The sequence below is a fragment of the Panthera leo genome, chromosome F2 (assembly GCF_018350215.1).
Source record: "Panthera leo isolate Ple1 chromosome F2, P.leo_Ple1_pat1.1, whole genome shotgun sequence".
Taxonomy (NCBI): Eukaryota; Metazoa; Chordata; class Mammalia; order Carnivora; family Felidae; genus Panthera; species Panthera leo.
The window spans coordinates 38,131,939-38,158,474 of NC_056695.1; the positions used below are offsets into that span (position 1 = coordinate 38,131,939).

Consider the following 26,536-nt stretch of genomic DNA (forward strand, 5'->3'; position numbering starts at 1 on the left):
CCTTGGGATTCAGATGAAGGGAAGGAAAGAAGACTAACACATGGTCCAGAAAATGAAATGAGGACAGTCTGTTAAGAACAAAGCTTTATTTCCATTTATTGCAGAGCCCACACGACCAGACAGGCTGGACAGCAGTGTCTGCCCCTGGCAAGGGTGAGAGGCAGGGGGAAGCAGCTGGTGCCTGGGGGAAGGCAAAAATAGTTTCTGATGCCCAGATACGTCCTCTGGTGCCTGAATCTACAGGTAGCGTCCTGTTGTGCACATACCCTTTAAACATTTAAGCACCATGCTATGAGCTGGGCTTTGTTCTGGGCATTCTGGAGGCAGAGATGATTATAAGGTATATTTCCTACCTTTATGGGTTCTTTTAATGTTTATTTATTTATTTTAAGAGGGAGAGAGAGAGATAGCACATGCACAAGTGGGAGAGAGACAGAGAGAGGGAGAGAGAATCCAGGCAGGCTCCGTGCTGTCCCTGCAGAGGCGGACATGGGGCTCAGTCCCACGAACCATGAGATCATGACTGGAGCCAAAATCAAAAGTCAGAAGCTCAACTGATTGAGCCCCCCAAGCACCTCTTATTTCCCACCTTTAAAGAGCTCGCCTGGGATGTGGGAGATGGGCAAGTAGAACAGCATTATAATATACAGTGATAAATTGCATATTAACCAGTTCCTCTGGCTCGGAACACAGAGAAGGGAGAGGAAGTGTGCCTAATCCCACGAAGCAAAGTGGTAGATCAGGGAAAGGAAAGGCTCTACCAAGGCGGTGCCATGAGTAGAGTCTGGAAGGATAAACAGGAATATTAGAAACCAGCTGTTTTAGGGGCGCCTGGGTGGCTCAGTCAGTTGAGCATCAGACTTCCGCTCAGGTTATGATCTCACAGTTCGTGAGTTTGAGCCCTGTGTTGGGCTCTGTGCTGACAGCTCAGGGCCTGGAGCCTGCTTCCGATTCTGTGTCTCCCTCTCTCTCTGCTCCTCCCCTGCTCACACTCTGTCTCTCTCTCAAAAATAAATAAAGATAAAGAAAGAAAAGAAAAGAAAGAAAGAGGCTCTTTTCTCATAATCCAGGGGTGATAGCACATAACAGCCAATCTTTGTATTGACTCAAAGAACTGAGTCCCCCAAAACCTTAACCCCATCTCCCACCCCTCTCGATGTCAAGGCATCAGCCATTCACAGTGTACTAGCTGGTTGTGCCACCTCTTAATGTTTTCTGAAGAATCACTCGTGATGATAGCAAACTCTCATCAGAGGGAGACAGATGTCTCAGTATCGAAATCACTTCTTACTTTGCTGCCGTGGAATAGCCAGTTGTCAGATTTTAACTGTCCTTAAGTATTGCACTCAAACGTCACCCAAATCGTAATATGTTAAGACCACAATAGCTAATGCAATCAATTTTTAGACTTAGAGGAGTTTCTCTACAATCAAATATTGAGTGAGTTATCTGTTGCAGGCACCATGAGGCCCACAGTGGTATAAGGTGTGACCTTTGAGTCTAAGAAGCTAAAATCTGATTGTAATGATATGCGATTAGTTCTGTCATCCTGACATGACACTTAGCATTTAACTGAGGAAAGAGCCAGGCTGATGGGACAATGCGTTGCTCAGTAAATGTACGCTTCCTTCACCTTACAGGCTGTCTCCAAATAGGTATAAAACTTCATAGTTTGGCTTTGGATTAGTCGTGGTGTATACTGAGATGCAAATGTAATTGGCATAATCTCTGACTACACCATTACGCTGTCTTGGCATTTTAATAAATTGTTTTTATTTTTAAAAAAATGTTTTAAATAAATTCTATTTTAAAACTATGCTTTCTCAGAAGGGAAATGACTAGGGGGAAAGAATCAAGCACATGCCTTTTTTTCTATCACATTTTCTTCTCAAAAGAAAGTTTTTCTCAGTTTAAAAAAAAACACATCGAGAAATAATTTTTTGAAGTTTTTATTGCTACTAAGTAGCAATCTATTTGATAAAACTAAATATGTGGTGTGTTTTTACCTTGAATTAACTCACAAAAACTCTTAGGTTATTATAAGCATGTAATGTTTTGGTTTATGGTTAGTTTCTTAGGTGGAGTTTAAAGGCATGAACATTTTTATATTTCAAATCGGATCATTAGATAGGGTAGATAAGGGAATTTTCTGTGTTCACCTACAAGAATGCACTTAAAAAGAAACTGATAATTGAGGCATTTTATGATTTCAAAATAGGAATGAAATGAAGGTTTCTAGGGCAGTATGTGGTTCTGCTATCAGAAGAAAATTCCGAAGTAATTTCCATCAGGAGGCCACAATCCAGTATTTCCTAATTCCGAGTTGGTGGAAACACAGACCATTTTGAGATGGAATATATGCCTGAGTTATAGCCTGATTTGTAAATGAGAAAACTGAGACCCAGAGAGATTAACTAACTACATCTTGTTTTTTCTGAGTTTCTAGCCATGACATGAGATGTCCCAGCACCTCGTAACTTCCGGCATTATCTTGTCACGGTCGCTCTTTTCAGTTTTGTATTTTCAACTGTGAAAAGTCATCTAGGGACAGAGCTAGATAAATCTGTTTCTTAGCTGAACTTGTATGTATCATTCCCACCCAATAATCTAGAAAATGAGTTTTCACTGGCTGGTCTCATGCCATGAAAGAGTGGCTTGGGCAGCTGGATTCCATGCCAACCTGATTTTCATTTCTTTCCTGGTTCTCCCTGAGACTGTAGAAGAGAACAGCAGGTAGCACCATGTACAGCCCACCTGTCTCCCAAAACTAAGCTTGGCAAGTACGGCTATTCTGTATGCAATGATCTCCGGGTAGACTTGGGGCTGTTTGAAGGAACAGTGCTTTTGTGGCATTTAGATACAATTGAGCTTCAGGTAGGTTCGTGAGGGAGGGACATGAGCAGATTTAGCAAACTGTTTAAATATTCCATGCCTAACATTTTCTGAGTTTGGGGATAACTACACATAATTTCCTTTGGCTTCAGTATAATACAGATCAGGCATAATAAATACATCAAGAGGGAACTAAGCCAGTTGCTGAAACGTGACTTCATTTAGTTGATAATGGAGAAAATACATGATGGTGTGGTTGTTACTTAAATGAAGCACAGAACAAGCTGAGTTAATCACATTCCAACCTTTTTTTTTTTCTCCAGAGAATATTCTTTTCCTTTTATACATATGCCTGTTCCATAATTCTGCTTGTTTTGTCCTTTTTCCTTATGTTGATGCATGTGCAGTGGAAGATGAGAGATATTCCTGTGGTCTCTGCAGCTCTTATATTCAACTGCTGGTGGTTGAATAGAGCTCTGCCCCAGCCTCCAGGGCCGACATGTCTGCCTTTGTTTCTCCTCGAGGATTGATCTGAGATTGCTGGGTACATGGGGGAAAACGATTCTTGGATATTTTTTCCTTCCCATACTTGTAACTGCCTTTGTTTGGTCATCTTTAGGACTACCAAGAGGCCTCCAACTTGGAACAATTTGTAACTCGATTTTTATTGAAGGAGACCTTGAATCAGCTTCAGTCTCTCCAGAATTCTCTGGAATGTGCCATGGAAACTACTGAGGAGCAAACCCGTCAGGAAAGGCAAGTTAAATATTTTCATATGGTGTCTTGCTACTTACTGTGAAATACCAGTTGCGGGGCATTTATGCTTAAACTAATGAAAACTAAAAATGAAAATTAATCAATTTAAATGGAATGACAGGAACCACCGTTGGGTTCTTGCCTTATATTTTCCTCTACAAGAGGCCATTCTACTTTTACTGTCCATCAATTATTCAACAAATTTAAATTGAGGATTTAATAGATGAAGAAGTCTTTAAAAGACACTGCGGTAACATAAAGATACATTTTACAAAGTCCTGACTTTTCAGGAGGCTAAAATCTAATACGTAAGTAAGACGTGAAGAGTCAAACCGTAATGCACGGTGCAAAGTGATACTTATCGTACAGAAGGGGGAAAAACTTGCCAAGAATTTAGGAAAAGCAAAAGGTTAAATATGGAGAGAGAGTGAAAGACAATTGTGTGGAATTTCCTGATGGGATTTGGGCTCATCTTGCAAATGAGTATTATGTGAAAATGTGGAAGTGATAGAAAAGAGACCAAGAGGCCAAATGAACTGGATGTACCTGGGGACTTGGGAGTAGAATCAGCCTTTTTATTTAAGGAAATAGAGAAAAATGGATGGTAGGAAAAGTTTTCAAAAGTCAGGACCACCAAGTAATATCACGGAGAAGATAAGTAATGAGATTATAAAAGCTATATAAATAAAGGTGCTAATGCTAAAGAGAAACCTGAATTAGAAATGTGTAAAGCAGACAAAAATTATTCCAACCAGCAGTTGGTACTCTCTTGAGTTACCATTGTTTATACCTTGCAAGCTAGAGAAGGGCTTGGCAAAACTCATGCTTATGCAACATATTTTTGCATGTGTTACTTCAAACCTAGATATGTGGCCATCTAACTTTTTGCATTTTAAGTTAGGGAGAACCACACAGTAGCTTTTTTGAACAGGCTGCTAATAAAGTACTCGGTAGGGCCAATTTTTCTAAACAAATTAATGGATACATAATCATTAGGACATCTCAGAGAAACAGTGGAATTTTCAACCATGTGTTTACAATGTCAAAATGAGTGAGCACCACCAAATCCTAACAAAAAAGCCTCTAATCTCCAATCTAATGAGCTTGTGCAGCTGATGAACATGGGTGTGCGCTCTTCAATGGATCTGTGGAGCATTTTCACATTATAAACTTCTTTCCACTGCATTGAGTGATTCCATCTCAAATGGCAGGTGTAACAGAGAGCTTTAGAAAAGCAGCCAGCCAGTTCCGCAAGTTTGAGCAGAGGATAACGGAGTATCTTGAAACACAGTGATACTGATTTCAGGTTCCAAACGGGAAGTTAAGGTTGGTTTCTTGGTTGTGTCTAGATTTTCTTGTCGCAAAATAGATTCTCCCTTTTTAGAGTCAATTATTAGCCCCCTGGGAAGAGGCCTGCAGAAGTGCTCCCCTTCCCTTCTTCACCTGCATTTTGGGTTTTGTCTATGGTCATCTTCTGCAAACTTGAATTCTACATACACCGCTATATAGTGAATACATAATGAACAGCTGTTTTTTGTGTCAGGCCACAGGCTAGCCTTGACCCCCTGTGAAAGCTACCAACAGCTGCAGCTGTGTTTAATGAGAAAGAATGTGATAATGCAGAACTGAAAGACATTGGAGGACTCATGAATATTTTATTTATAGGTTTCTAGTTCAAACAGAGCCTGGAAGAATAAGAACTATTACAGGTCTGATGTAAATCTGGGTAGTGCTGTTGTACAGGATTTGATTAAGGTACCCAGGGATGCCCACATCCCACCCCAAATCCATGATACTCCACCTGGGGAGGTTTGATTAAAAATAAAGTAAAAAGCAAATAAAAAACTCGTTTCCACTATGAGTTTGTGCCCATAAATCCAACTTAGAATCTCTGGTGACCCTGATGGAAGAGTGCAAGTTGTGCTCATGTTTAAAAGTGCTGTGTCTCCTCTCCCTAGTTTCGTCTTCGAATCAGCTGGTCACCATAGACCAAAGCCACGAGAACCCCAGGGGCCCTCACTGGTGGGGAAAAAACAAGACAGGAAAGATGGCTCTCTTTTTCCTGTGATATCAAGTAAGAGACCAGTAAATAAGCCTCAGAGGAGACAAGACTTGAGCAGGATATTTAGGGTAGACTTAATGGCAGAGAATATTCTCCCTGGGGGGGATGGGTCTTCTCACCCACCCCATAGTACCATCTCCTTTCTTCTGGCTGGCTCTTCCCCATTTGCTTGGTCATTGCTTGGACAGCACTTGCTCTGGGAAACCTTCACTGCTGTCTTTATTTCTCCTGCTCCACCACTGTGTATTTCCTCAGTACCCTCTACTTAGACGTACCTACAAACCCAGTCGTTTACTTATCTCTCCCATGAGACTTGGAGTTTCTAAACGACAGGGGCTCTGCCTTGTTTCCCTCTACCTGGCTCAACTACATGTTCAATATATGAAACTGAATGAATGAAAGGGAATCCCAGATAAAGGGAACCATGTAGAATAGCAGTGGATGAGGACCTGGGACAGTGAAAGTAACCTACCTGGCATGTAAGCCAGGGAAGGTCTTAAATGTTTATTTTTGAGACAGAGACAGAGCATGAGTGGGGGAGGAAGAGAGAGAGAGGGAGACACAGAAGCCAAAGCAGGCTCCAGGCTCTGAGCTGTCAGCACAGAGCCCAACGTGGGGCTTGAACCCATGAACCGTGAGATCGTGACCTGAGCTGAAGTTGGGTGCTTAACCGACTGAGCCACCCAGGCACCCCTAGAAGGTCTTAAAAGCTAGATAGCTGCATTTAGATTTCATATGAGCCGAGATTGGTGGTTGTAAATGAAAGAGAAATGTAATGGAAACATTTAATTTTTTAATGTTTTTCTTTATTTTTTGAGAGACCGAGAAAGAGCATGAGTAGGGGAGGGGCAGAGAGAGAGGCAGACACAGAATCTGAAGCAGGCTCCAGGCCCTGAGCTGTCAGCACAGAGTCCAGCACGGTGCTAGAACTCATGAAGCATGAGATCATGACCTGAGCTGAAGTCGTATGTTTAACTGACTGAGCCACCCAGGCGTCCCAGGTTTTAGGGAATATTAGTCTCATAACAGTATATAGTAAAGATTTGGGAAGAATTAGAGCTAGGTCAGAGAGGAGAGGTCAAATCAATGTACCCAAAACCTCATCAGTTTTTTGTAACATAAAGGAAGATTCCATGATGCCCTGCATAGTCAACAGCTGGAACCTGCAGAGAACATTAAAAATCCCAGGGTTATAGTAATTTGCTTCCCCTTAAACATCAGTGTTACTTTGAGGCTTAATATTTGTGAAACCTAGGGATACAAAGCTTCTTTGGAATATAGCAAATTTTGAGAAGGCATCTAGTCTAGTTATCAACCCCAGGGAGGAATCACACAGTATCAGTCATCCTGCAGTAATGAGTTAGACATGCAATGTTGGGCAGAATGTCTGTGTCTATTCATGTGAAAATGGCAATTTCAGAGAGAAGGGATGCGTACAGCTGGAATGCCACAGAGGTGAGATTTTCAGATGGTGTTCTACAACACTCTTTGTATCTGTCCTGGCATACTGGTAAATGGGAGCCACTTTAATTCCATGTCTTCTGAAAGTACCTAATAGCCAATGACAAGAATAATCATTATGTTACACTGAAGTTTCCCTCCAGAGGCCCCTGTCCTCTTATATAAATCTCCATTCCTCACAAACCAGATTTCTGGGAACACAGTTTAATTATATGTGAATTTCTTTTTTATAATGGAATCTAAAAATTTACTCTATTTTCCAAAGTTCTCCTTTATCCAGAGAAATGACTGATTTCCTTCTAGGTTTGGAAGTTATTTTTCTCGTTTTGATGGTTGGCTATTACAGAAGTCAGGGAAGCTTACAGGTAATTATAAAAGTTCAGACAGTTCATATTCCCTCAGCCTGAACATAGAGAATAACTGATCTAGTCTCCTATTCTGGTCACCACTGAAATTGATAGAAAGTTGACTTTCCATAGGATGGTCTAGTTAAAGATTGGAGAGTAAACATGATTTCTTTTCCTTCCTCCCTAAACTTTTCAAAAAAAGGCATTAACAGTGCCTGGACAAAAAGGAGTCATAAACCTACAAAGATAAGGATAGAGGAACCAACGAGATAGAAGCTTGGAATATGGAAAGAAGATGAATCTAGTGATGACTGATGTAGAAGCTCTGAGAAAGATGAAATATAGACAATGTATGAAGCCAAAATGCAATGTAATGGGTACAGAAAGGCTCAAGGATTGTCTTCACCATGTGCAGTGGGGATGAAGGCAGGCCTAATGTATTGCTGAAAGCTCCACCCAGTGCTGTGTGATGACTCCTCGAGGAAGCCTAGAGATGTTCGTTCTGGAGAAGGTGAACAGATGTACACCTAGCACAGCAGGGGTTAGTCCGTGATACTAAAAACTGAGGCGTTAAGTGAAAGTCTCTATACCGAACAGTGAGCTTTGACACCCATCCAGAGCACTTACAGCGAGCTTATACACTAGTTGGGGATGCTTCTCTGGCTTTTCTCAGTCCAAGAGAAAGACTTTAAGTACCAGGCTATGGTGCCCATAATGAATAGGCCTAGCCAGGCCACTCTACAGTGGAGGCTGTGAGTTGGCAATTGCCCCCTCCCTCCCTCCCTCCCTCCCTCCCTCTCTCCCTCCCTCTCTCTCTCTCTTTGCCTCTCTCACCCCACCCCCGCCTCTGTCCCTCTCTCCCCATCCCTCCCTCCCTCCCTCCCTGCCTCTCTCTCCAATCATCCCTGTTTCTTCCCTCTGAAATAGGCAGGGACAACCAGGAGAACAAATCAAACACAAAAAAAGAAACTTAGAACAAACATATAATCCAGAGAACAGAAGAAGACTCCCCCCCCCAAATCATCAATACCCTCAGAAAACAGAAAAAAAATATTGCATTTATGAATTAAGGAAAGGATGCTACTTAAAAATAATAATATTCAAAGCACTCAAAGAGCTCTTGGAAATTATTATTGCAGAAATAAGAACCTGTGAGCAAGATTTGGAGATAAAAGTGTGATGACATTTTCAAAAAGAGATGAAAAATAAGAAAGAAAAATAATAAAGCTATAGGGTAGTCCAAGAGGTTCAAGATTTGAAAAGTAGTAATTTCAGATAGAGAAAAAAAGGAGAGAAATTATCTAAGAAATAATTCTCAGACAAGGACATGAGTTTCCAAGTTGATAGAACAGACTAAGAGCCCATTACAATGAACTGTAAAATCTGACACCAAGGAATGCCATTATGGTATTTCAGAATACCAGAGACAGAGAAGTGTCTAAAATCTCCCAGACCAAAAACTAGGTCAAACACAGAGGAGGAGTAAGACACTAGATTTTTTAAATAATGGCACTAAAAGCTAGAATGCAGTGAGGCAGCTTTTTCAAAATTTGAGGAGGAAATGACTTGCAACCTAAAATTCTTCACTCTGACTTCTGGGAAAGATGGCAGAGTAGAAGGATCCTAGGCTCACATAGTCTCATAGATGCACCTAAGTAACACCCACATAAGTGTAAATACCCTAGAAAATGACCAGGAGACTGGCAGAACAGACTTTCCACAGATAAATGTAGAGAAGAGACCACCTTGAAAGTGGTAGGAAGGGTGGAGATACAGTCAGGAGCCAAATAGACCCACTCAACTGGCTGTGGTAGGGAGGGACGCTGTAAGCATGGAAAAGGGAGATGAGCGAACTCTGGACCAAGCACCCCAGACACAAGGGACCCACACAGGGAAGATGAACCCCTATAACATTTGGATTTGAAAACCAGAGTGGTTCAACTTCGTTAGTTCTTCGAATTAGTGGGGCTTAACACCTAGAATTAAAAAAAAAAAAAAAAAAAAAAGATCTGGAAGGCCATAGGAAACTGAGTTCCCGCCCTCCTGCTGAGATACAGCATAGAAGCAGCAGTTTGAAAACTGAAGGGAATATATGGGAAGGAGATTTATTTACTAATCTCAAAATGTGTGCTGGAGGAGGAGGGATCTTTGGGAGACTTCTCCAGGAACAAAGGAGTTGGCAAGCATCATTTCCCTCCCACGCACCTCAGAGTAGATATATGGACTCCTTCAGGAATCAGCATAAACACTCTTCATCTAGCTTGTCAAGAGCATGCCCAACACCCATGGTCTTCTGCAGACCCGTCTGCTGTAATCCAACTTGGCAGGAGTCCAAAATGGTGCTACAGGTGTGGCATTAGGCAAGAATCCAATACAGTGGCCAATACAAATCCAAAGTTACTTCTGCCCTGGGGAGGGGGAAAGGTAACCACACATACCAGCTCCACTGGAGCCCCAGAAGTGGACTGGGGCAGACATCTAGTCTGACTGCAGGCCCTGCCCACCAACAGAAACCACTCAGTAGACAATATAGGGGAGTGCCTTGCAGATCAGTGCGACCACAGTTCAGGTAAATGCCTGCTTTGACCAAACTCAATGCCAAAGTGGCACCAGACTTTCCCATTAACAAAACAAGGACCAAACCCTGGCACAACAGACAGAGAGAGAGACACTGCAGCTGACTATACTGAAGGCAAATACAGCTTGGCCAAAACATTAGGATGTATGTAACACACATAGGAGACACCCCTGAAATGCCAGGTTCTGGTAAACGGGGGGCATTGCACTGCACGGCACTACAGGACCTCTTCTTCATAAGGCCACTACTTTCAGGAGAAGGAGACATAGCTGACTTTCCTAATATATAGAAACAGACACAGAAAGTTGGGCAAAATGAGGAGACAGGGAATATGTCCCACGTGAAAGAAAAGGATGAACTCAGAGTAAAAGAGCAAAGTGAAATGGAGATAAGTAACATACCTGATGGAGAATTTAAATTAATGGTCATAAACATACTCATCTGACTCAAGAAAAGACCGGAGTATTTCAGTAAGACCCACTACAAAGACATAGAATATGAAAAAAAAAAAAAAAAAAAAAAAAAAACAGAGGTGAAGATCTCAATAATAGAAATTAAAACTACAGTAGAGGGAATCAGTAGTGGACTAGAGGAAGCAGAAGAATGGATCAGTAACCTGGAAGACACAGTGATATAAAGCAATCAAGCTCAGGAAAGAGAAAATAATAGTAAAAAGTAAGAATAGATTAGGGGCATTCAGTGACACCATTAAGTGCAATAGCATTCACATTATAGGGATCCCAGAAGGAGAAGAGAGAGAAATAGGGGCAGAAAATTTATGTGAAGAAATAATGGCTGAAAACTTCCTGAATCTGAGGAAGGAAACAGATATCCAGATCGAGGAGGCAGAGAGAGCCTCCAATAAAATCAACCCAAGCAGGTCTACACCAAGACACATAATAATTAAAATCAGCAGAAACACTGCAGGTCAGAGGGAGTAGCTTGATCTATTATTCAAAGTGCTGAAATGAAAAAAAAAAAGCCATAACTAAGAATACTCTTTCAGAATACTGATTACCACCAATAAAATTGAATCAGTATTCAAAAACTCCCCATAAACAAAAGTCCAAGACCAGATGACTTCACGGGTGAATTCTACCAAATATTTAAAGAAGAGTTAATACCCATTCTTCTCAAACTATTCCAAAAAAAAATAGAAGAGAAAGGAAAACTTCCAAATTCATTCTGTGAAGCCAGCATTACCCTGATACCCAAACTGGGTAAAGACACTACAATAGAGAACTACAGGCCAATATCTGTGAAGAACATGGATGCAAAATCCTAACAAAATATTAGCAAACCAAATCCAACAATAAATTTTAAAAAATCATTCACCACAGCTAAGTGGGATTTCAATATTTGCAAATGAGCAAACATGATATATCACATGAACAAGAGGAAGGATTAAAAGCTATATGTTCATTTCAGTAGATGCAGAAAAAGCATTTGACAAAGTACCACATCCATTCATGATAAAGACCCTCAATAAAGTAAGTTTAGAGGGAACATACGTCAACATAATAAAGGCCATGTGTAAAAACCCACAGCTAACATCATACTCATTGGTAAAAAACTGAGAGCTTTTCCCCTAAGGTCAGGAATGAGACAAAGATGTCCACTGTCACCACTGTCATTCAATATAGTACTAGAAATCCTAGCTGCAGAAATCAACCAGAAAAGGAAAGAAAAGGCATCCAAATCGGTAAGGAAGAAGTAAAACTTTCACTATTTGCAGATGACATATTATATATAGAAAACCCTGAGGACTCCATCAAAAAACTACTAGAACTGATAAATGAATTCAATAAAATTACAAGAGACAAAGTCAATACACAGAAATTCGTTGAATTTCTGTACACTAATAAATAGCAGAAAGAGAAATTAAGAAAACAATCCCATTTACATCTGTACCAAAAATAATTTAAAAACCAAAGAATAAACTTAACCAAGGAGATGAAAGAACTGTACTCTGAAAACTATAAAACATTGATGAAAGAATTGAAGATGACACAAATAAATGGAAAGACATTCCATGCGCATGGATTGGGAGAAGAAATATTTTTTAAATGCTCATACAACCCGAAGCAATCTACAGATTTAATGCAGTCCTTATCAAAATACCAACAGTATTTTTCACAAAACTGCAACAAACAATCCTAAAATTTCTATGGAACCACAAAAGACCGTGAATAGCCAAAACAATCTTGATGAACAAAACTGGAGGTATCCAGATTTCAAGATATAATCCAAAGCTGTAGCAATCAAAACAGCATGGTGCTGTGTTGCGACCAGCGCAACAAACACCAAGATCAGGGTCCTGAGGGTAGGGGAATGTAAGAAAAAAAAAGAGAGAAGAGAAGACAGTTTGGGAACAGGAGGGTCCCCCGGGCTGATGGCCCAAGTGACTGCTTTATTGTTGCTGTACACAATCTTTTATATCAAGACTCTTATGGGTCAGGCCATTCTAAGAATAAACAGGTTTCACATAATCGCTGCCAACCAAAACATTTAGTTCTGTGTTCCTTGTGAATTTTCTAAATGGGTCACAGCAAGACCTTGTTGATAAGATTGCTAGCAAAACACAGTTCCCATGTTTGTTTCTATTTGACTCGGGGTAGAAAAAGGGGAGGTAACATTACTGCCAACACCCACAGACCACCGGCTTTAGGAATTAACTTTCTCAGCCTTGACAACGCTTTCGTATGCCCTTGAAAATGGGGGAATGGGAGGGGGAACCACCGGGTTGGCTGAGTCAACAGGGAACCGTTGCTCGACCCTGGCAACCTGGGCCCGGTGTCAGCCTGGCACCGGGGCCCGGCCTCCCACAGTGCTGGCACAGAATTAGACACATAGATCAGTGGAACAGAATAGAAAGCCCAGAAATAAACTCATGATTATATGGTCAATTAATTGGTATCAAAGGATACACACACACACACACACACACAGTGGAATATTACTTGGCCACATAGAAGAATGAAATCTTGCTTTTTGCAACAACATGGATGGATCTGGAGAGTATAAAGCTAAGTGAAATAATTCAGTCAGAGGAAGACAAACACCATACGATTTCACTCATATGTAGAATTTAAGAAACAAAACAAAGAAAAAAAAGAGACAAACCAGTTACAGACTCTTAACTATACAGAACGCACTGATGGTTCTGAGAGAGGAGTTGAGTGGGGGGATGGGTGAAATAGGTGAAGGGGATTCAGAGTACATCTATGATGATGAACTCTGAGTAGTGTGTAGAATTGTTGAATCACTATATTGTACTCCTGAAACTAATATAGCACTGTGCATTAATGATACTGGAATTTAAAAAAATTTAAAAAAAAGTTATTTTCCCCATAAAACCACCAATGAAGTAGGAGAATAAAATAAAAGTATCTTTTTAATATGCAGCGTCTCACAAATTTTGCCTCGCATGGTGCACCCTTTCCTGTGAAGCCATTAGATGTTCTCTTCCACCAAACCAAAGAGTAAATGAAATCCAAATTTAAAAGGGGGTTGGGGGGGAATCAGCACCAGAGAGAGGCTAAAGAAATTTTCCCTTACTGATAACAAAGGAAGATTTTTGGATGAATAAATTAGTATTGGATTTTGCTGCATATAACAGGAAAAAAAGGAGGCTTAAACACATAAGGACTTATTATCTGTTATGAAAGAGCGTGGTGGCAGCAGCCTAATCAAGTATGACAGCTCTACAGATTTATCATAGACCTCCCGCCTTTTTCACATAGTAAGTACATCCTCGGGTTTGCCTCATGGCCCAGTATGGTTGCTGGAATTCAGCTATCATGTTTGTATTCCAACCAGGAGAGAAGAATAGGGAACCAAATGCTTGCCTCCCGAATCGAATCCATCCTTTTAAGCAGTCTTCCTTTAAATTCCTTATAATATTTCCTTGCATATATCATTGTCCTGAGCTTTTCCTTTTAGGAAGCTAATAGATACATTTAAAAACTAAAGAATAAAGAGATAGCACTTTAAGCATATTATATATAGGTATGAGGATAAACATCCAAGCGAACACTTGTTGTAAGCATTCCTTCTGTGAATGGGGAGTGGTGTGGAGGTGAGTAGGAACTCCTATTTGTTAAAATGAGTTTTATAGAATTATTTGACTTTTAAAAATATATAGATACATAGCCTTGATTTAGAAAATTTAAAACTGAAAGAAGAAACAGACTCCATAGGTGTTCTCAAACTAAATACACCAGCACAAACAGAAACAGTTTTTCCACTGATGGTTTGGCCCAGAAAAGAAAGAAGTTTTTCTTAAATCACAAATTACGAGATGATTTTTACTCAGACTTTTAAAGCATAAAGCCAGCTCCGAGCCTCTCCTGTAGGTTCACGTGTATAAAACCAAATCATCTGGGTCTCTAGAGCGTGTTGGCAAGCAGTAATTCTCGTAACTTCTCATGTCGCTACACCAGAAAATCTTGGTGACTGATGGCTGAAGATCTGTTTCTCGGGGCCAGAGCCTGACGCTGAGGTTAAATGTTGTCTCTGTTGTTCAAGGCAAGGGCCGACCAAGCCAGAAGTCCTGTTGATCCAGTGGCCTGGAAAGCGATCAAGTCGCCGAGTCCAGAGGCACAACAGCTTCTCCCCCAAAAGCCCCCAGTTCAGTGCCTGTGGTCCAGGTAATGTAGCTTTGCCATTTTTCTTCTTCCAAACTGACTGTTTTGATTTTCACACTGATTTATTTTTTTTAAGCAAGTAAAATGGCAATAGTAATGAAATGCTTTCAGAAAAGTTTGTCTGAACCACAGTGGCAAAGAGCCTGTGGTATTAAGAACGAGGTGATGATCCACACCATTGTTTCCATGAGAATCCCACAACCGCACCTCGCAGTGCACAGAGGGTGATGGGACCTTGAGACCTGTAGAAATTCCTATCAGTTTCAAGGAAGGAAGCGCCCTTTACCCTAATTTGCTCCGGATCCCCTAAAGCCTGCCTACACATATGCAAAGTCTGTTTCAGGAAGTGGGTAATATAATCTTTATTGGGCTGAAACCTTAGCTTTTAAAAAATGTTTTAATATTTATTTCTTTTTGAGAGAGAGGGAGCGTGCAAGGGGGGCAGGGGCAGAGAGAGGGGGACAGAGGATCTAAAGCAGGCTTTGCACTGACAGCAGCGAGTCCTGTGTGGGGCTCGAACTTACGAACTGCGAGATCGTGCCCTGAGCCGAAGTCGAGCACTCAACCGACTGAGCCACCCAGACCCAAACCTGGACTAAAACCTTATTAATAATTTTTAGGTCATTATATTTTAATAATGTCATTTGTAATAATTACTTTGAAAGTCATTTGAAATATACAAATCCATGTTACAAAATATCACAGTAATTTCTAGAAGCTATGTATGTATATGTGTATATGTATGTATATATATAAACCACTTGAACATACCATTTTAACACAATTAACCTTTACCTAATATTTCAGAAAATCAAAGTACTAACTCTAGCCTATATTTACATACTGTACTTGGAAGGTTTCAAAGTGCTTTCTTGATCATTATCTTATATTCTAGTACCTTATGAGATAGATGTCAGTATATTTATTTCCCCAGAAGTACAGCAATTTGTCCAAGGTCATATGATTCATTAGACCATTTTTACTTGGAAACAACCTTAAAATCTCAGTGTTTACAATCGCAAATATTTGTCTTTTTTGTTCATGGGTATGTAGTTGATTGTGATTTGGGTGATGTGTGCTCTCCAGCCTCTAGGTTGGGCTCAGCTCTGCTTCTCACGTAGCCTCCTGGGATCAGTGACTACTTGAAGCAAACTCTTCTGCTGGGTGTCAGAAGCATAAATCACACAGCTCAGTTAAAACCACTGTGTGCATCTTACCTGCTAGCTCTCCATTGACCAAATGAGTCACATGCCAAACCCAGTAATAGTGGGAAGGGACATGTACTCCATCCATTGTGGTAGGAGGTCCTGCAAAGTTGAGGGGCAGAGGTTGTATATGTAGAATTCTATAACAGGAAGATAGTGAAAACTTAGGAACAATGATATAGTCTACCGTGTGTTGACTAGGAAATGACAGGTCTAGGCTCCTGAGTCAAAATATAGATTGTCCTTTATGCTTTAACCATTTTGAAAACACAGCGAAACCCAAAATACCCTTCTAAGAAATTTTGACGTGACAGCCACCTTAAATTCTTTTAGGAACAATCCGGAATGGAAATGTGTTAATTAATTCCTAAATTAAAAATAAACATAGATTTTGTTTATACAGTTACAGTGTTTTCTATTATAAAGCACCCTTATTCTGATTTTTTGTAGCTGCTTCTGTGTGACTATGCTACTACTTAGTTTCGCATCATAATTTATGCGATAAACTTTGAGAGTTTTGCCCAAGAATGCAGAAAGAGAAGTGAATTCTAATGTAAAGTACTACCTCTTTATAATTTTGGTCTTATCTTTCTAACATTCAAAGCTAAAACAAGGCTTTATGGTTTGAATTCAATTACATTCTCCCATCAAGAAGTATTCAATACTATTATTTCAGCAAATGCCTATGAAATAATTTTGCACAAGCTGCCATAAGGATACGGAAGGATGCCTGGATGTTTGTGCAGGGGCTCAGACCACAACTCTTCCCTCTGCACCTTTGAATAATCTCCAGGTCATGAGTTCAAGCCCCACATTGGGTGTAGAGCTTGAAAAACAATAATAAAAGCTACTTATTTTAGAAAATGTAATTACAGCAATAATAACAGCAGAACTTACATAATGCTTGCCCCGGTGCTGGACTATAGATGTGTGTTTGTGTATATGTTCACACAGACATACGTATACTACATATATATATGCATATGCGTATGTTTGTATATATACATATATATTCTAATTTATTCCTCACAATGACAATGTGGCCAGTGGTGGTATTATTGCCATTTTAAAAATAAGGAAGCTGAGGCCAGAGGAGCCAAGTAATTTGACCATGATCTTCAGGTTCCAGAGTCTGCTCTCTTAACTGCTATGCCATGACCATATTGTCCATGTTTACTCGGGTCAGTCCCTAGGAAAGGAGACACCAGCTATTTTACTGTGGTCAAGCCTATTATTTCCCTGGCTTCTTCCACTGTTTTGGAAGTAAGTTTAGAATTATTGATTAAAGCTTTCCTTTTTTCAGAAGAAAACTCAGCCATCTCGTGGGGTGGTAAAAGTGTCTCAGCAGGATCTGTTCTTTGACTATCAAAGACCAGTACAGGCGGCAACATAAAAACCACAGACTTGTAAGAGTGAACCCACTGGGATGCATGGATCTATGGAAATCAATAACTTAGAAAGCACTCACGTGAATATATTTCTTAAAAGGGTGCTGACTAGTCAGTGACACTGTGTGCTTCCTTCCGGGTAAAAGGAAAATTCTGAGATGCCAAAGCATTCCTGCTCTGTTTAATTGCCCTCATGATTTTCCCCTCAAGGCTTATTAGAAGAAGACAACCAGTGGATGACCCAGATCAATAGACTCCAGAAATTAATTGATCGACTGGAAAAGAAGGTGGGTGCTTCCTTTTCTTTCTTCTCCCTCTCACTTTTCAGTGACCCGTTTTCCTCATTGTATTAATATATCCATGGCTGCCCCATGGATAGAATAATAGCCAGGAGCACTGTGATGCTACAAATGACTACTTGGTAGTTATCTGGGCCTTTCTTTTTTTTAATGTTTATTTATTCTTGAGAGAGAGAGAGAGAGCGCACGCAAGTGGGGGAGGGTCAGAGAGAGAGGGAGGGAGACACAGAATCCGAAGCAGGCTCCAGGCTCCAGGCTCCAGGCTCCAGGCTCCGAGCTGTCAGCACAGAGCCCGACGCGGGGCTCAAACTCACAAACTGTAAGATCATGGCCTGAGCCAAAGTCGGACACTTAACCGACTGAGCCACCCAGGCACCCCTGAGCCTTTCTGTTAAAGCAAATAGAGAAGCTCACATTAATTCTTAGGCCACCCATGCCTACCCCTAGTTATATGTGCAATATGTGGAGTTGCAAGTTAAATAAATGCATTGCCTGACTGCATTGCCTGACTCTTGAGTTATCACTGCCGAAGGTAGCAGGGTGCTTGAACAATGCATGTGGCAGCTCTTAGGGATGACCTGGCTGATGTCTCGGGAATGTTTCAAAGTGACTCAGGGAAATGGTTGCATGATATACTAAAAGATGAAATTACACTCTCAACCTCTAGAAAGTAGCTTCTTAACTGATGAGGGGGAGAACATCTTGATTAACAGTCCCAGAGCGCACTATATTGAAGGGAGAAGAGAGAATTCCCTGAAAGTAAAAAGTATTGTCACTAAAATTGGAATAAATGCTTGTCTGATAACTAGTGAACAAACAAACCTGTGCTATGGAGCAGTAAAATTTTAGTAAAAAGAGAGCAGCTAGAGAGGATATTCAGGTAAGGGTGATAGCATGAGTAAAGCTTAAATAGACCAGCTTAGTTAGTCTTTCATTTGGGGAAATGATAACAAATAAGATTGTGCGGATGGATGGGGCCATATTATGGATGGCATTAAATAATAGAGAAAGGGATTTGGGCTTGGCCTTGGAGACAACAGGAAGCATTTATTATTTTTCAACAGGTAAGTGATATGACCAAAGAGATCTTTTAGATAGAAAATTGGACAGCAAGCATACAAACTGGATTTAAACAGATTTAAACAGGAACATTCAAAGAGCCACCGAAGCCATCTCAAGCAGTGATATTAAAGAGCAGGTTCTAGATCTGAGCCTGCTGGGATTAGGTATGGAAAGAGACGGACCTGTATTGTATGACTGAAAAGAAAATGGCAGAGTGAAAGACTTACAGTGAAATTAACAGGACCCCTGAGTGGGTATGATGGGTAAAGGACAGGAGTATCTCAAAGAGGAGTCTGAGGATTTGAGCCTGAGTGTCTCGCTCAATTGTACCACTAACAGAAATGGAGAGACAAGTGAGAGATCGTGAGGTGAGGTGAGGTGAGGTGAACCGGCTTATTAGATGTGTTAATTTCAAGACCCAATAGGACACTTAGGCAGAAATGTCCAGGTAGATGTTAGTAGGTAACAAGTCAGGCCAATGGTTTAAGATCTTAAGAACTGTCTCCACAGAGATGAAACTTCCAAGTCCAGAGGTTGAGTAAGACCTCTGAAAATGAGGTTCTGTACAAGTAATCAAGTCCAGGAGAAGTGACTTTGGAGAATGCCAGCCCCTCTGGCACCATGTCACCGTTTGTCACGTTTACGTTGGCCATTTGCTGGGCAAAAAACCTAAACTTACAGTTGGCAGCAGTTCAGCATTCCTCCTTCCTAATTTTATTAATTGATATGTGAGCCGAGACTAAAAATATTCACGAGAAAAATGGCGGCTATGAAAATTAGTTTTCCAATCATGGAAGGGCTGGAAATCCATGACCTCTATTTGGAAAACAGACCTTGTTAAAACATAAAGAGTCTATTGTTACATAAATTTAGATTCATTTAAAGAACACAAATACCTCCTTTTCAAATGGCTTTGAGGTGCTTGGCAAACCTGTCTTTATTTGGTGTCTTAACTTTATATAGCTATTTTTAAAGGAATAGCTCAAACTTAGGTCATGCCTTTTTTCCAACTTTAAATCAAAGTATTATCACATCTCTTTCTTCCCTAGACTTTTTCTTCCTCCCTTTCCATGAAAGGGTTTCATTTTGAGGACAATGTCTGAGAGATTTGCTGAAAGTATGATGTGATGGTCTTCAGCATTGGGTTCCAGCGGTGTGGGGCTCAGCAGGATCTGTCTTAATGAATGGAGAGGCAGTGCAAGTTCCGTTTGCTTCTACAACTTATTCTGTACTGCGAATTAGGCTTTTAGAGGAACAACTACCCGATTGCCAAACAGTAGCTAAGTGCATGTCATTTCACAGCTGACTCTCTCGTCTCCTGCAGTTTTGGGCACTAGGTTTGATCTCCCCGTTAAGAGGAAGTGTACCTGCAGTGGAACAGGTGTTCTCTTTTCTCTCCACTTAGTGTGATAGATCCTTCCTGCACTGGAAACCAGGCCCAATACCATTCACATGAGGGGGAAAAATAATACTTGAAATCTCTAAAAATCCCTTCAGGCGTTCTATCTTTCCATTTCAGCCTCTATGAGGATTTATGGGGATATATTGAGATTATGTTTGCTATTTTGCTCCCACTCTGCAGAAACATCTTTATGTTAAATAACAGCAACAAAACCTGTTTGATCTTCATGAAACCCTAAGCGTATCACCAGATCACAGGGCATCCTCTTTGAAGGGGTACAACTAAGGATGTTGCGTTCATACGACTTCATTTAAGCTGTTGTTATCTTAGATCAAAGAAAGTAGACGTGAAAAGTGTACCTGAGTTGGTGTTAGGGAAAAAGTGGGCAAGGAGACCATTGTTCCAGTTTCTGTCTTTAAGATTCACTTCACATCCATATGCATTGCGTCACTTCGCCTTCACAGAAAAGCTATGATTTAAATGGGGCGTTCATTAGGCCATTCATTTATTCAACGAATGCTTGTTAAGCATCTACTTTATGCCAGGTATTATTCTGGCAGTGGAAATGCAGCAGTGATCCAAACAGGTAAGGTCCTTCATCCAACACAGATCAAAATCAGTAAACAAATAAATGAAACAAGATAATTTCAGAGAGGGAAAAGTACTCTGAGGACAAACTAAGGCAATATGGTGGAGATGAGGGGTTGGATACTTAAGTGGGTGATCCGGGAAGGTGGCTCTAAGGCAGTGACATTTGAGTTGAGGTATGAGAAAGGAAAAGGAGCCAGCTAGATGGTGCCCTAGGAATAGAGAATTTAAGGCAGAGGAAACACTAAAAGTGAACCCTAGATAAGTCAAGTAACTTGTTTAAGGTTTTACTGCAAGAGAATAGCATAGCTAAAGCAACATAGCCCTGTTTTTAACAGGCTTATGTTATTTCAGACCGTCTGGATTTATACCGATTTCAAGGGATTTCTTTATCTATCTGAAGGAATTATTGTGCATAATCCTCACCACCAATGCGAGGTGATATATTCTTAGAATGAAGTCCTCCGAGATTACATGCTTGGTTTCACTGGAGACGTTAGCATCATCCACTGATCACGGTAGAAAATTCTAGGATCTTTTTAGTAGCCCTTCATTTTTAGAAAATATCAATAGTGTTTTCATTTGCTTTTGAGTTCATGTTTTAATGAAGTAAAATTATCACTAGAGTGTAAATGTATTGTGGCCGTTACGCTAATGTCCATCACATCATGATCTCCCAGGAAAAGTGGTGATCAGTACTAACAGCAAAAGAAATCAGCCTACTCTTTTTTTTTTTTTTTTACTGTTCTACCCTTTCCCAGTTTTCATGAATCTCCTTTCTCTTTTGTTCTCTTTTAATATCATCAGTAAACTTAAAGTAATAACAAATTGAACACACTGAAATGGCTCTTTACCATTGATAAATGGGTAAAAGAGTCTTTATTGGAAAAACTTCATTTTTAAAATCAGAATGATTCCATATCCTTTCAGATAATGAGCTGCTTTTGGCCCAATATCAGCCACAAAAGAGTTACCATTCAAGTATATGATGTTTCCTCTAATTTCTGGTCCCTGCCTTCCCCATTTCTTTCTTTAAAGGATCTCAAACTTGAACCACGGGAAGAAGAAGTTATTGAAGGGAATACTAAATCTGTAAGTACTTTTTTCCTTTCTAGGTCAAAGTGTTAGAAATATGTACTTGGCAAATATTTGAAGGAAAAAAAATTCTTCAAAATTAGCTACTATCTCAGTGAAATTTTGAAAAAGGAATACATAGGCGTGTTTTATTTTGCACGGCTCTGTAGTCGTTTCTAAATTGTGATTTGTGAAAACCTAACAATGCCTACTTTGCAGGGGTTTTATGTAAGTATGTAGCATGTTATGTGTGTAAAATGAGAATTTTATGCACATATCACTCAATGAGTTATTGAATAATTGAATGAATATGACCAGCAGAGAAGGGCAACATCCCAATTATGTCATAAACATTTTATAACCCCTGTAAGCCTGAGTGCCACGCCTGAGCTGAAACTTGATGCTATTTAGTATTATGTTACCCAGGGCCAGGCACACTGCACGTGCTCAGAAATCATTTTTCAAAAACAAAGTTGACACTTAGAGAAAAAAGGAACATTTACATCCATAGGGAAAAGATGTCCATCAGCAGGGGTAGCAATTTATGGAGATCGAAAGAAAATGGATAAAGTGATGTTAACAGGCACTGAGACCCAACAAAAAGAAATTTGTGATTACGTAATTAAAAAGCAACACAAATATATGATTTGTTATTTTACTTTATTTTGAGGCACATATTTATAGCACGTTCTGTTTGGAAAAAGTGGATCATTACATTTTCGTTTAGTGAAAATTTAAATTTTAAAATCTGGGCAACCCACAGAAAATCACTTTTTTCTTAATAACTATATTGTATACTATACAGGTCTTATAGGATCAATTGCATTTACGTGTGAAAAAGATAGGAAATACCCTTCATCTCTGTACCAGGCACTTATTCCACAGGCACTGCCTATGTGATAAAAGGTGAGATTCACCTGTCCATCTGCTCCTACCCATCTGTCCAAACTCACAGCACAAAGGGAGTCTTCAAAGGGGGAGCTTTGGAGGGTTCTCAGAAAAGCTTAATAACGACTATTATGATTGGAATCCTATAGATATGGACACTTTCCCCAAAGATAACCCATAGTCCGCTACATGTTCAGTGCTTCTATTCCTCCAAAGACAGGGGTGTGGTCTGTGTTAATTCCTCAGGCACCCAGAATTCTAAAGGGGTACATTTTGGTGGGAAGCTGAGAAAGAGAAGGCCGCCGAGCGTGCATACTGGGAATGCTATTGCTAGAAGTCCCTGAGGGACAGGATTGTGACCTTGCAGTCTTTGTATCTCTATCGTCAATTAGATTTGCATGTAGAGAACACTACACTCTAGTCCAGAAAACCGAACATAACATTTCTAATGTTGAGAGAGACCATTGTCTACTCTTATATAATTTCCTGATGTGACACTATTCTCTCGCGCTAGCTATGTGGGAGAGAAATCGTCTAAGGATTGTTTATTAAAGGTGACAGACTGTTCCATTCTCGGGTCCCTGACGGAAGAGAGGCCAACGTCAATTTTGAGAGATTTGTCAACCCACACAGCATTACTAATTCAATAGTACATAAAAGTACTTACAAGAACAAAACAGGACTGGGCAAGTTGGCTCAGCAGTCAATATTGTTTAAAAGCAGGAAAGGATATTCCTTAACTATTTTCAACCACCTGTAAAAGTAAGTAGCTGTGCTCTTTGGGAATACACATACAGTAATGATTTGAGCAAGTTTTTTTTTTTTTCAGAGCTGCCAATAAGGTATTTGTCCTTAAAAGTTGTAGTTGATAGTGACAGTGACGCATCACTGTCGACTCCTATGAAACCTTCTATATTCAGAATGACCGTAACAAATCTTCACTGTGCACAGCTGGCACTCATCATTCCACGCTCTTCCATGTTCAGTGATTTATCTTGGTGACCCAAACCAGTAGACGTCATTGACTAGGGAGGTAGCTTGCCTTTTCCATTGGTGAATACATGAGAACTTTGAAAAATAAATTGCCCATCAGAAACCAGAGAATAAACTTTTTATGATATACTTTATTTTTTAAGTGTATTTATTTACTTTTGAGAGAGAGAGAATCCCAGGCAGGCTCTATGCTGTCAGGACAGAACCCAGTGCAGGGCTCGAACTCACAAACCACGATATCACAACCTGAGCCGAAATCAGGAGTCGAATGCTTACCCGACTGAGCCATCCAGGTGCCCCATGATATACTTAATTTTTTTAAAGCTAATCTTTAGTGAGCCTTTACTATGTGCCAAGTGTTATCCCAAACACACACTTCTGTAATTCACTTCATCCATCATTATGAGGTGGCGCCATCATTAACCCCATTTTGCAGGTGGAGAGTCAAGGTGTGGAAGGATTTAAGCCCCCTAGCTGGACCCCAGCAGTTCTCCGCCAGACCTGCACCTGCCCTGACACTGCAACAGTCCGACTCTAGTGTTTGGTGCATTTCTGGGCACTAAAGTGGAGCTGTTCTTTGCCAGTGAGATTGGGAGCTGACAGATGACTCCTTTTCCTGAGATTTCCTGCCATGAGAGCAGAGCAGTAGTATCTGGTAGGCTTATTTAAGCACACAGCAAGAGTCCTGAAACCAACTAGCTGCCACATCTAGTTTTCTGGGACGTGAGCCATTACATAATGATGAGTCTAGGATATGATTTCTTTCTTTTTTTTTTAAGGTCCTTTGTTTTTCCTCAGTGAGAAGTAACATCTATTGAGTATCTATCCTGGGCAAGATTTTTACATAATTCGATTTAATCCTCCCCAAAGCTATGATACCAAAGTACCACGGCTCCGATTTCATTTGGTGATTTCGGATGAAAAAATAGAGCCACTGGTTCAAGGCCACATAGCTAGTAAAAGTGAAGCCAAGCTTTTTTAAATGTGTACTCTCCGCTCTTAAAGAGGAAAGGAACGAGGACAAGGTGATGTAGGTAGATGAAAAACAATGAGGCAGGGCTCTAGAGTTTTCAGGACCACCTCATACCCTTCATATCCTTTCCTGGAGTGAATAGTGCATGAATAAAATTTATTAAAGAGCTTTTAAGAATAGTCCATGACAGGGGCGCCTAGGTGGCTCAGTCAGTTGAGCATCCGGCTTCGGCTCAGGTGATGATCTCGCGGTCCGTGAGTTCGAGCCCTGCGTCGGGCTCTGTGCTGACAGCTCGGAGCCTGGAGCCTGCTTTGGATTCTGTGTCTCCCTCTCTCTCTGCTCCTCCCTGACTCATGCTCTGTCTCTCTCTTTCTCTCTCTCTCTCTCTCTCAAAAATAAAACATTTAAAAAAATTAAAAAAAAAAAAAAGAATAGTCAATGACTAAAAACAAAAGCAACCTCTTGCTTGTTTGTTGTATGAAGAACTTGGTCACCAGTTATATGCCAGGCCCTGGGGGAGAGTCTGGAGATGAAATGGTGAATATTCCAGGCTACAGGACAGACCAGAAGGAGCTGCAGTGATTAAACAAGGGTCTACAATACACTGTGATGAAGGTTATTATAGGAAAGTATAGATTTGCACAATGATGGAACACAACTTAGGAGGCCCGGGAATGCTTCCAGAATGACATAGTATTCAAAATGAAATCAAAAAGAATAAGGAGCTTTTAAAAATATTTACTTCTCCCTTACAACATTGAATTGTTCAAACGTCACACCAAAAGAACAACACGAAGGTGCTATGTAGGAATATTAAAATGTTCCAAGTGGTTTACAACCATCATGTGACAGAGATAGCAAGTTTTGGAATTCATAATTTTACTCTTGCCATAATGAAAAAGGAAATGTACATCAGAGATAAACCCAGATCTAAACTCCAAGACTATGACTTTATGACTCATGGAAAATTTGGGGGTAACTTATTGTCTTCTAGCTGTCAAGTGCCAAGCAGGGAGTATGAATCATTGAAAGGTCATTATGATTTTTGAAGGGAATCCAGCCAGCTCACATATCCTAGATCTGGGCAGGAGTACTGATCCACCCAAATCCTTTCTGCTTGAGGCCATTGTATGCCTCGCATGGCACTTCTTATCAAACAATTACTGGGAAAAGATGTCAATTCCCTAGATACTTTCTATATTCAAAAAGTTCTTTTTGGATTCAATATAATTTTTAACAAGGTCTTATCACGTTCTGGCACTTTTCAAAAGCTCTAACTTTTCTTGAGTACATTATTGTTGTTTATACCAGAATAGCTTATACAATAGGAGTTTACAAATCTAGTATCTTTTTCTGCCTTTCTCCCCTCATGAAGCCTGTGAATATTTTGTGAAGTAAATGAATCCTGTCATACAATATCATATGGATTGGGGCTTATTGCCAACTAATATGCCAGGGACTATTAGAACATAGTGTTGCTTTGCTATAGCTATTATGAGATTGAACAAGAGCGCACAAGAAGGTCTGTTACATTTCTGAAAACATGCTTGGAACACAGCTGTGTAGTAATAGAGCTAGAAAACATGAACCAAATTAGTTGCATTGAAAATACTTCTGTCTCCAGAGATTTAAAAAGCTGAAATTCCTTGAAATAAAAAAATCCAAAGGGCGCCTAGGTGGCAGTCGGTAACGCATCTGACTCTTGGTTTCAGCTCAGGTCATGATCTCGTGATTCGTGAGTTCAAGCCCCACACTGGGCTCCATGCTGACAGTGCAGAGTCTGCTTGGGATTCTCTCTCACACCCTCTCTCTCTGCCCCTCCTGTGCTCTCTCTCTCAAAATAAATAAATAAACTTTTTTTTTTTTTTAAAAATCCAAGAAATCAAAGGTAGATGCGACTAACCTAACGTGACTAGCAAGTACCGTTCTGTAAATATTCCGTCATAATTCCATCATAACAAAATCCCTATAAAGTAAATAAT

At 40.2% G+C, this 26,536-nt stretch overlaps 1 protein-coding gene across 2 annotated transcripts in view; it reads left to right on the top strand.

Annotated features, from left to right (window-relative positions):
• NECAB1 (N-terminal EF-hand calcium binding protein 1) overlaps positions 1-26,536 on the top strand; it is a 192,502-nt gene that overhangs the window by 142,640 nt on the left and 23,326 nt on the right. For both annotated transcript variants that reach the window (XM_042924254.1, XM_042924253.1), the window contains exons 6-9: positions 3,452-3,588; positions 14,564-14,685; positions 17,486-17,562; positions 21,665-21,718. In XM_042924254.1, coding sequence (XP_042780188.1) covers positions 3,452-3,588; positions 14,564-14,685; positions 17,486-17,562; positions 21,665-21,718 — 390 coding nt within the window. The remainder of the gene's footprint in view (positions 1-3,451; positions 3,589-14,563; positions 14,686-17,485; positions 17,563-21,664; positions 21,719-26,536) is intronic.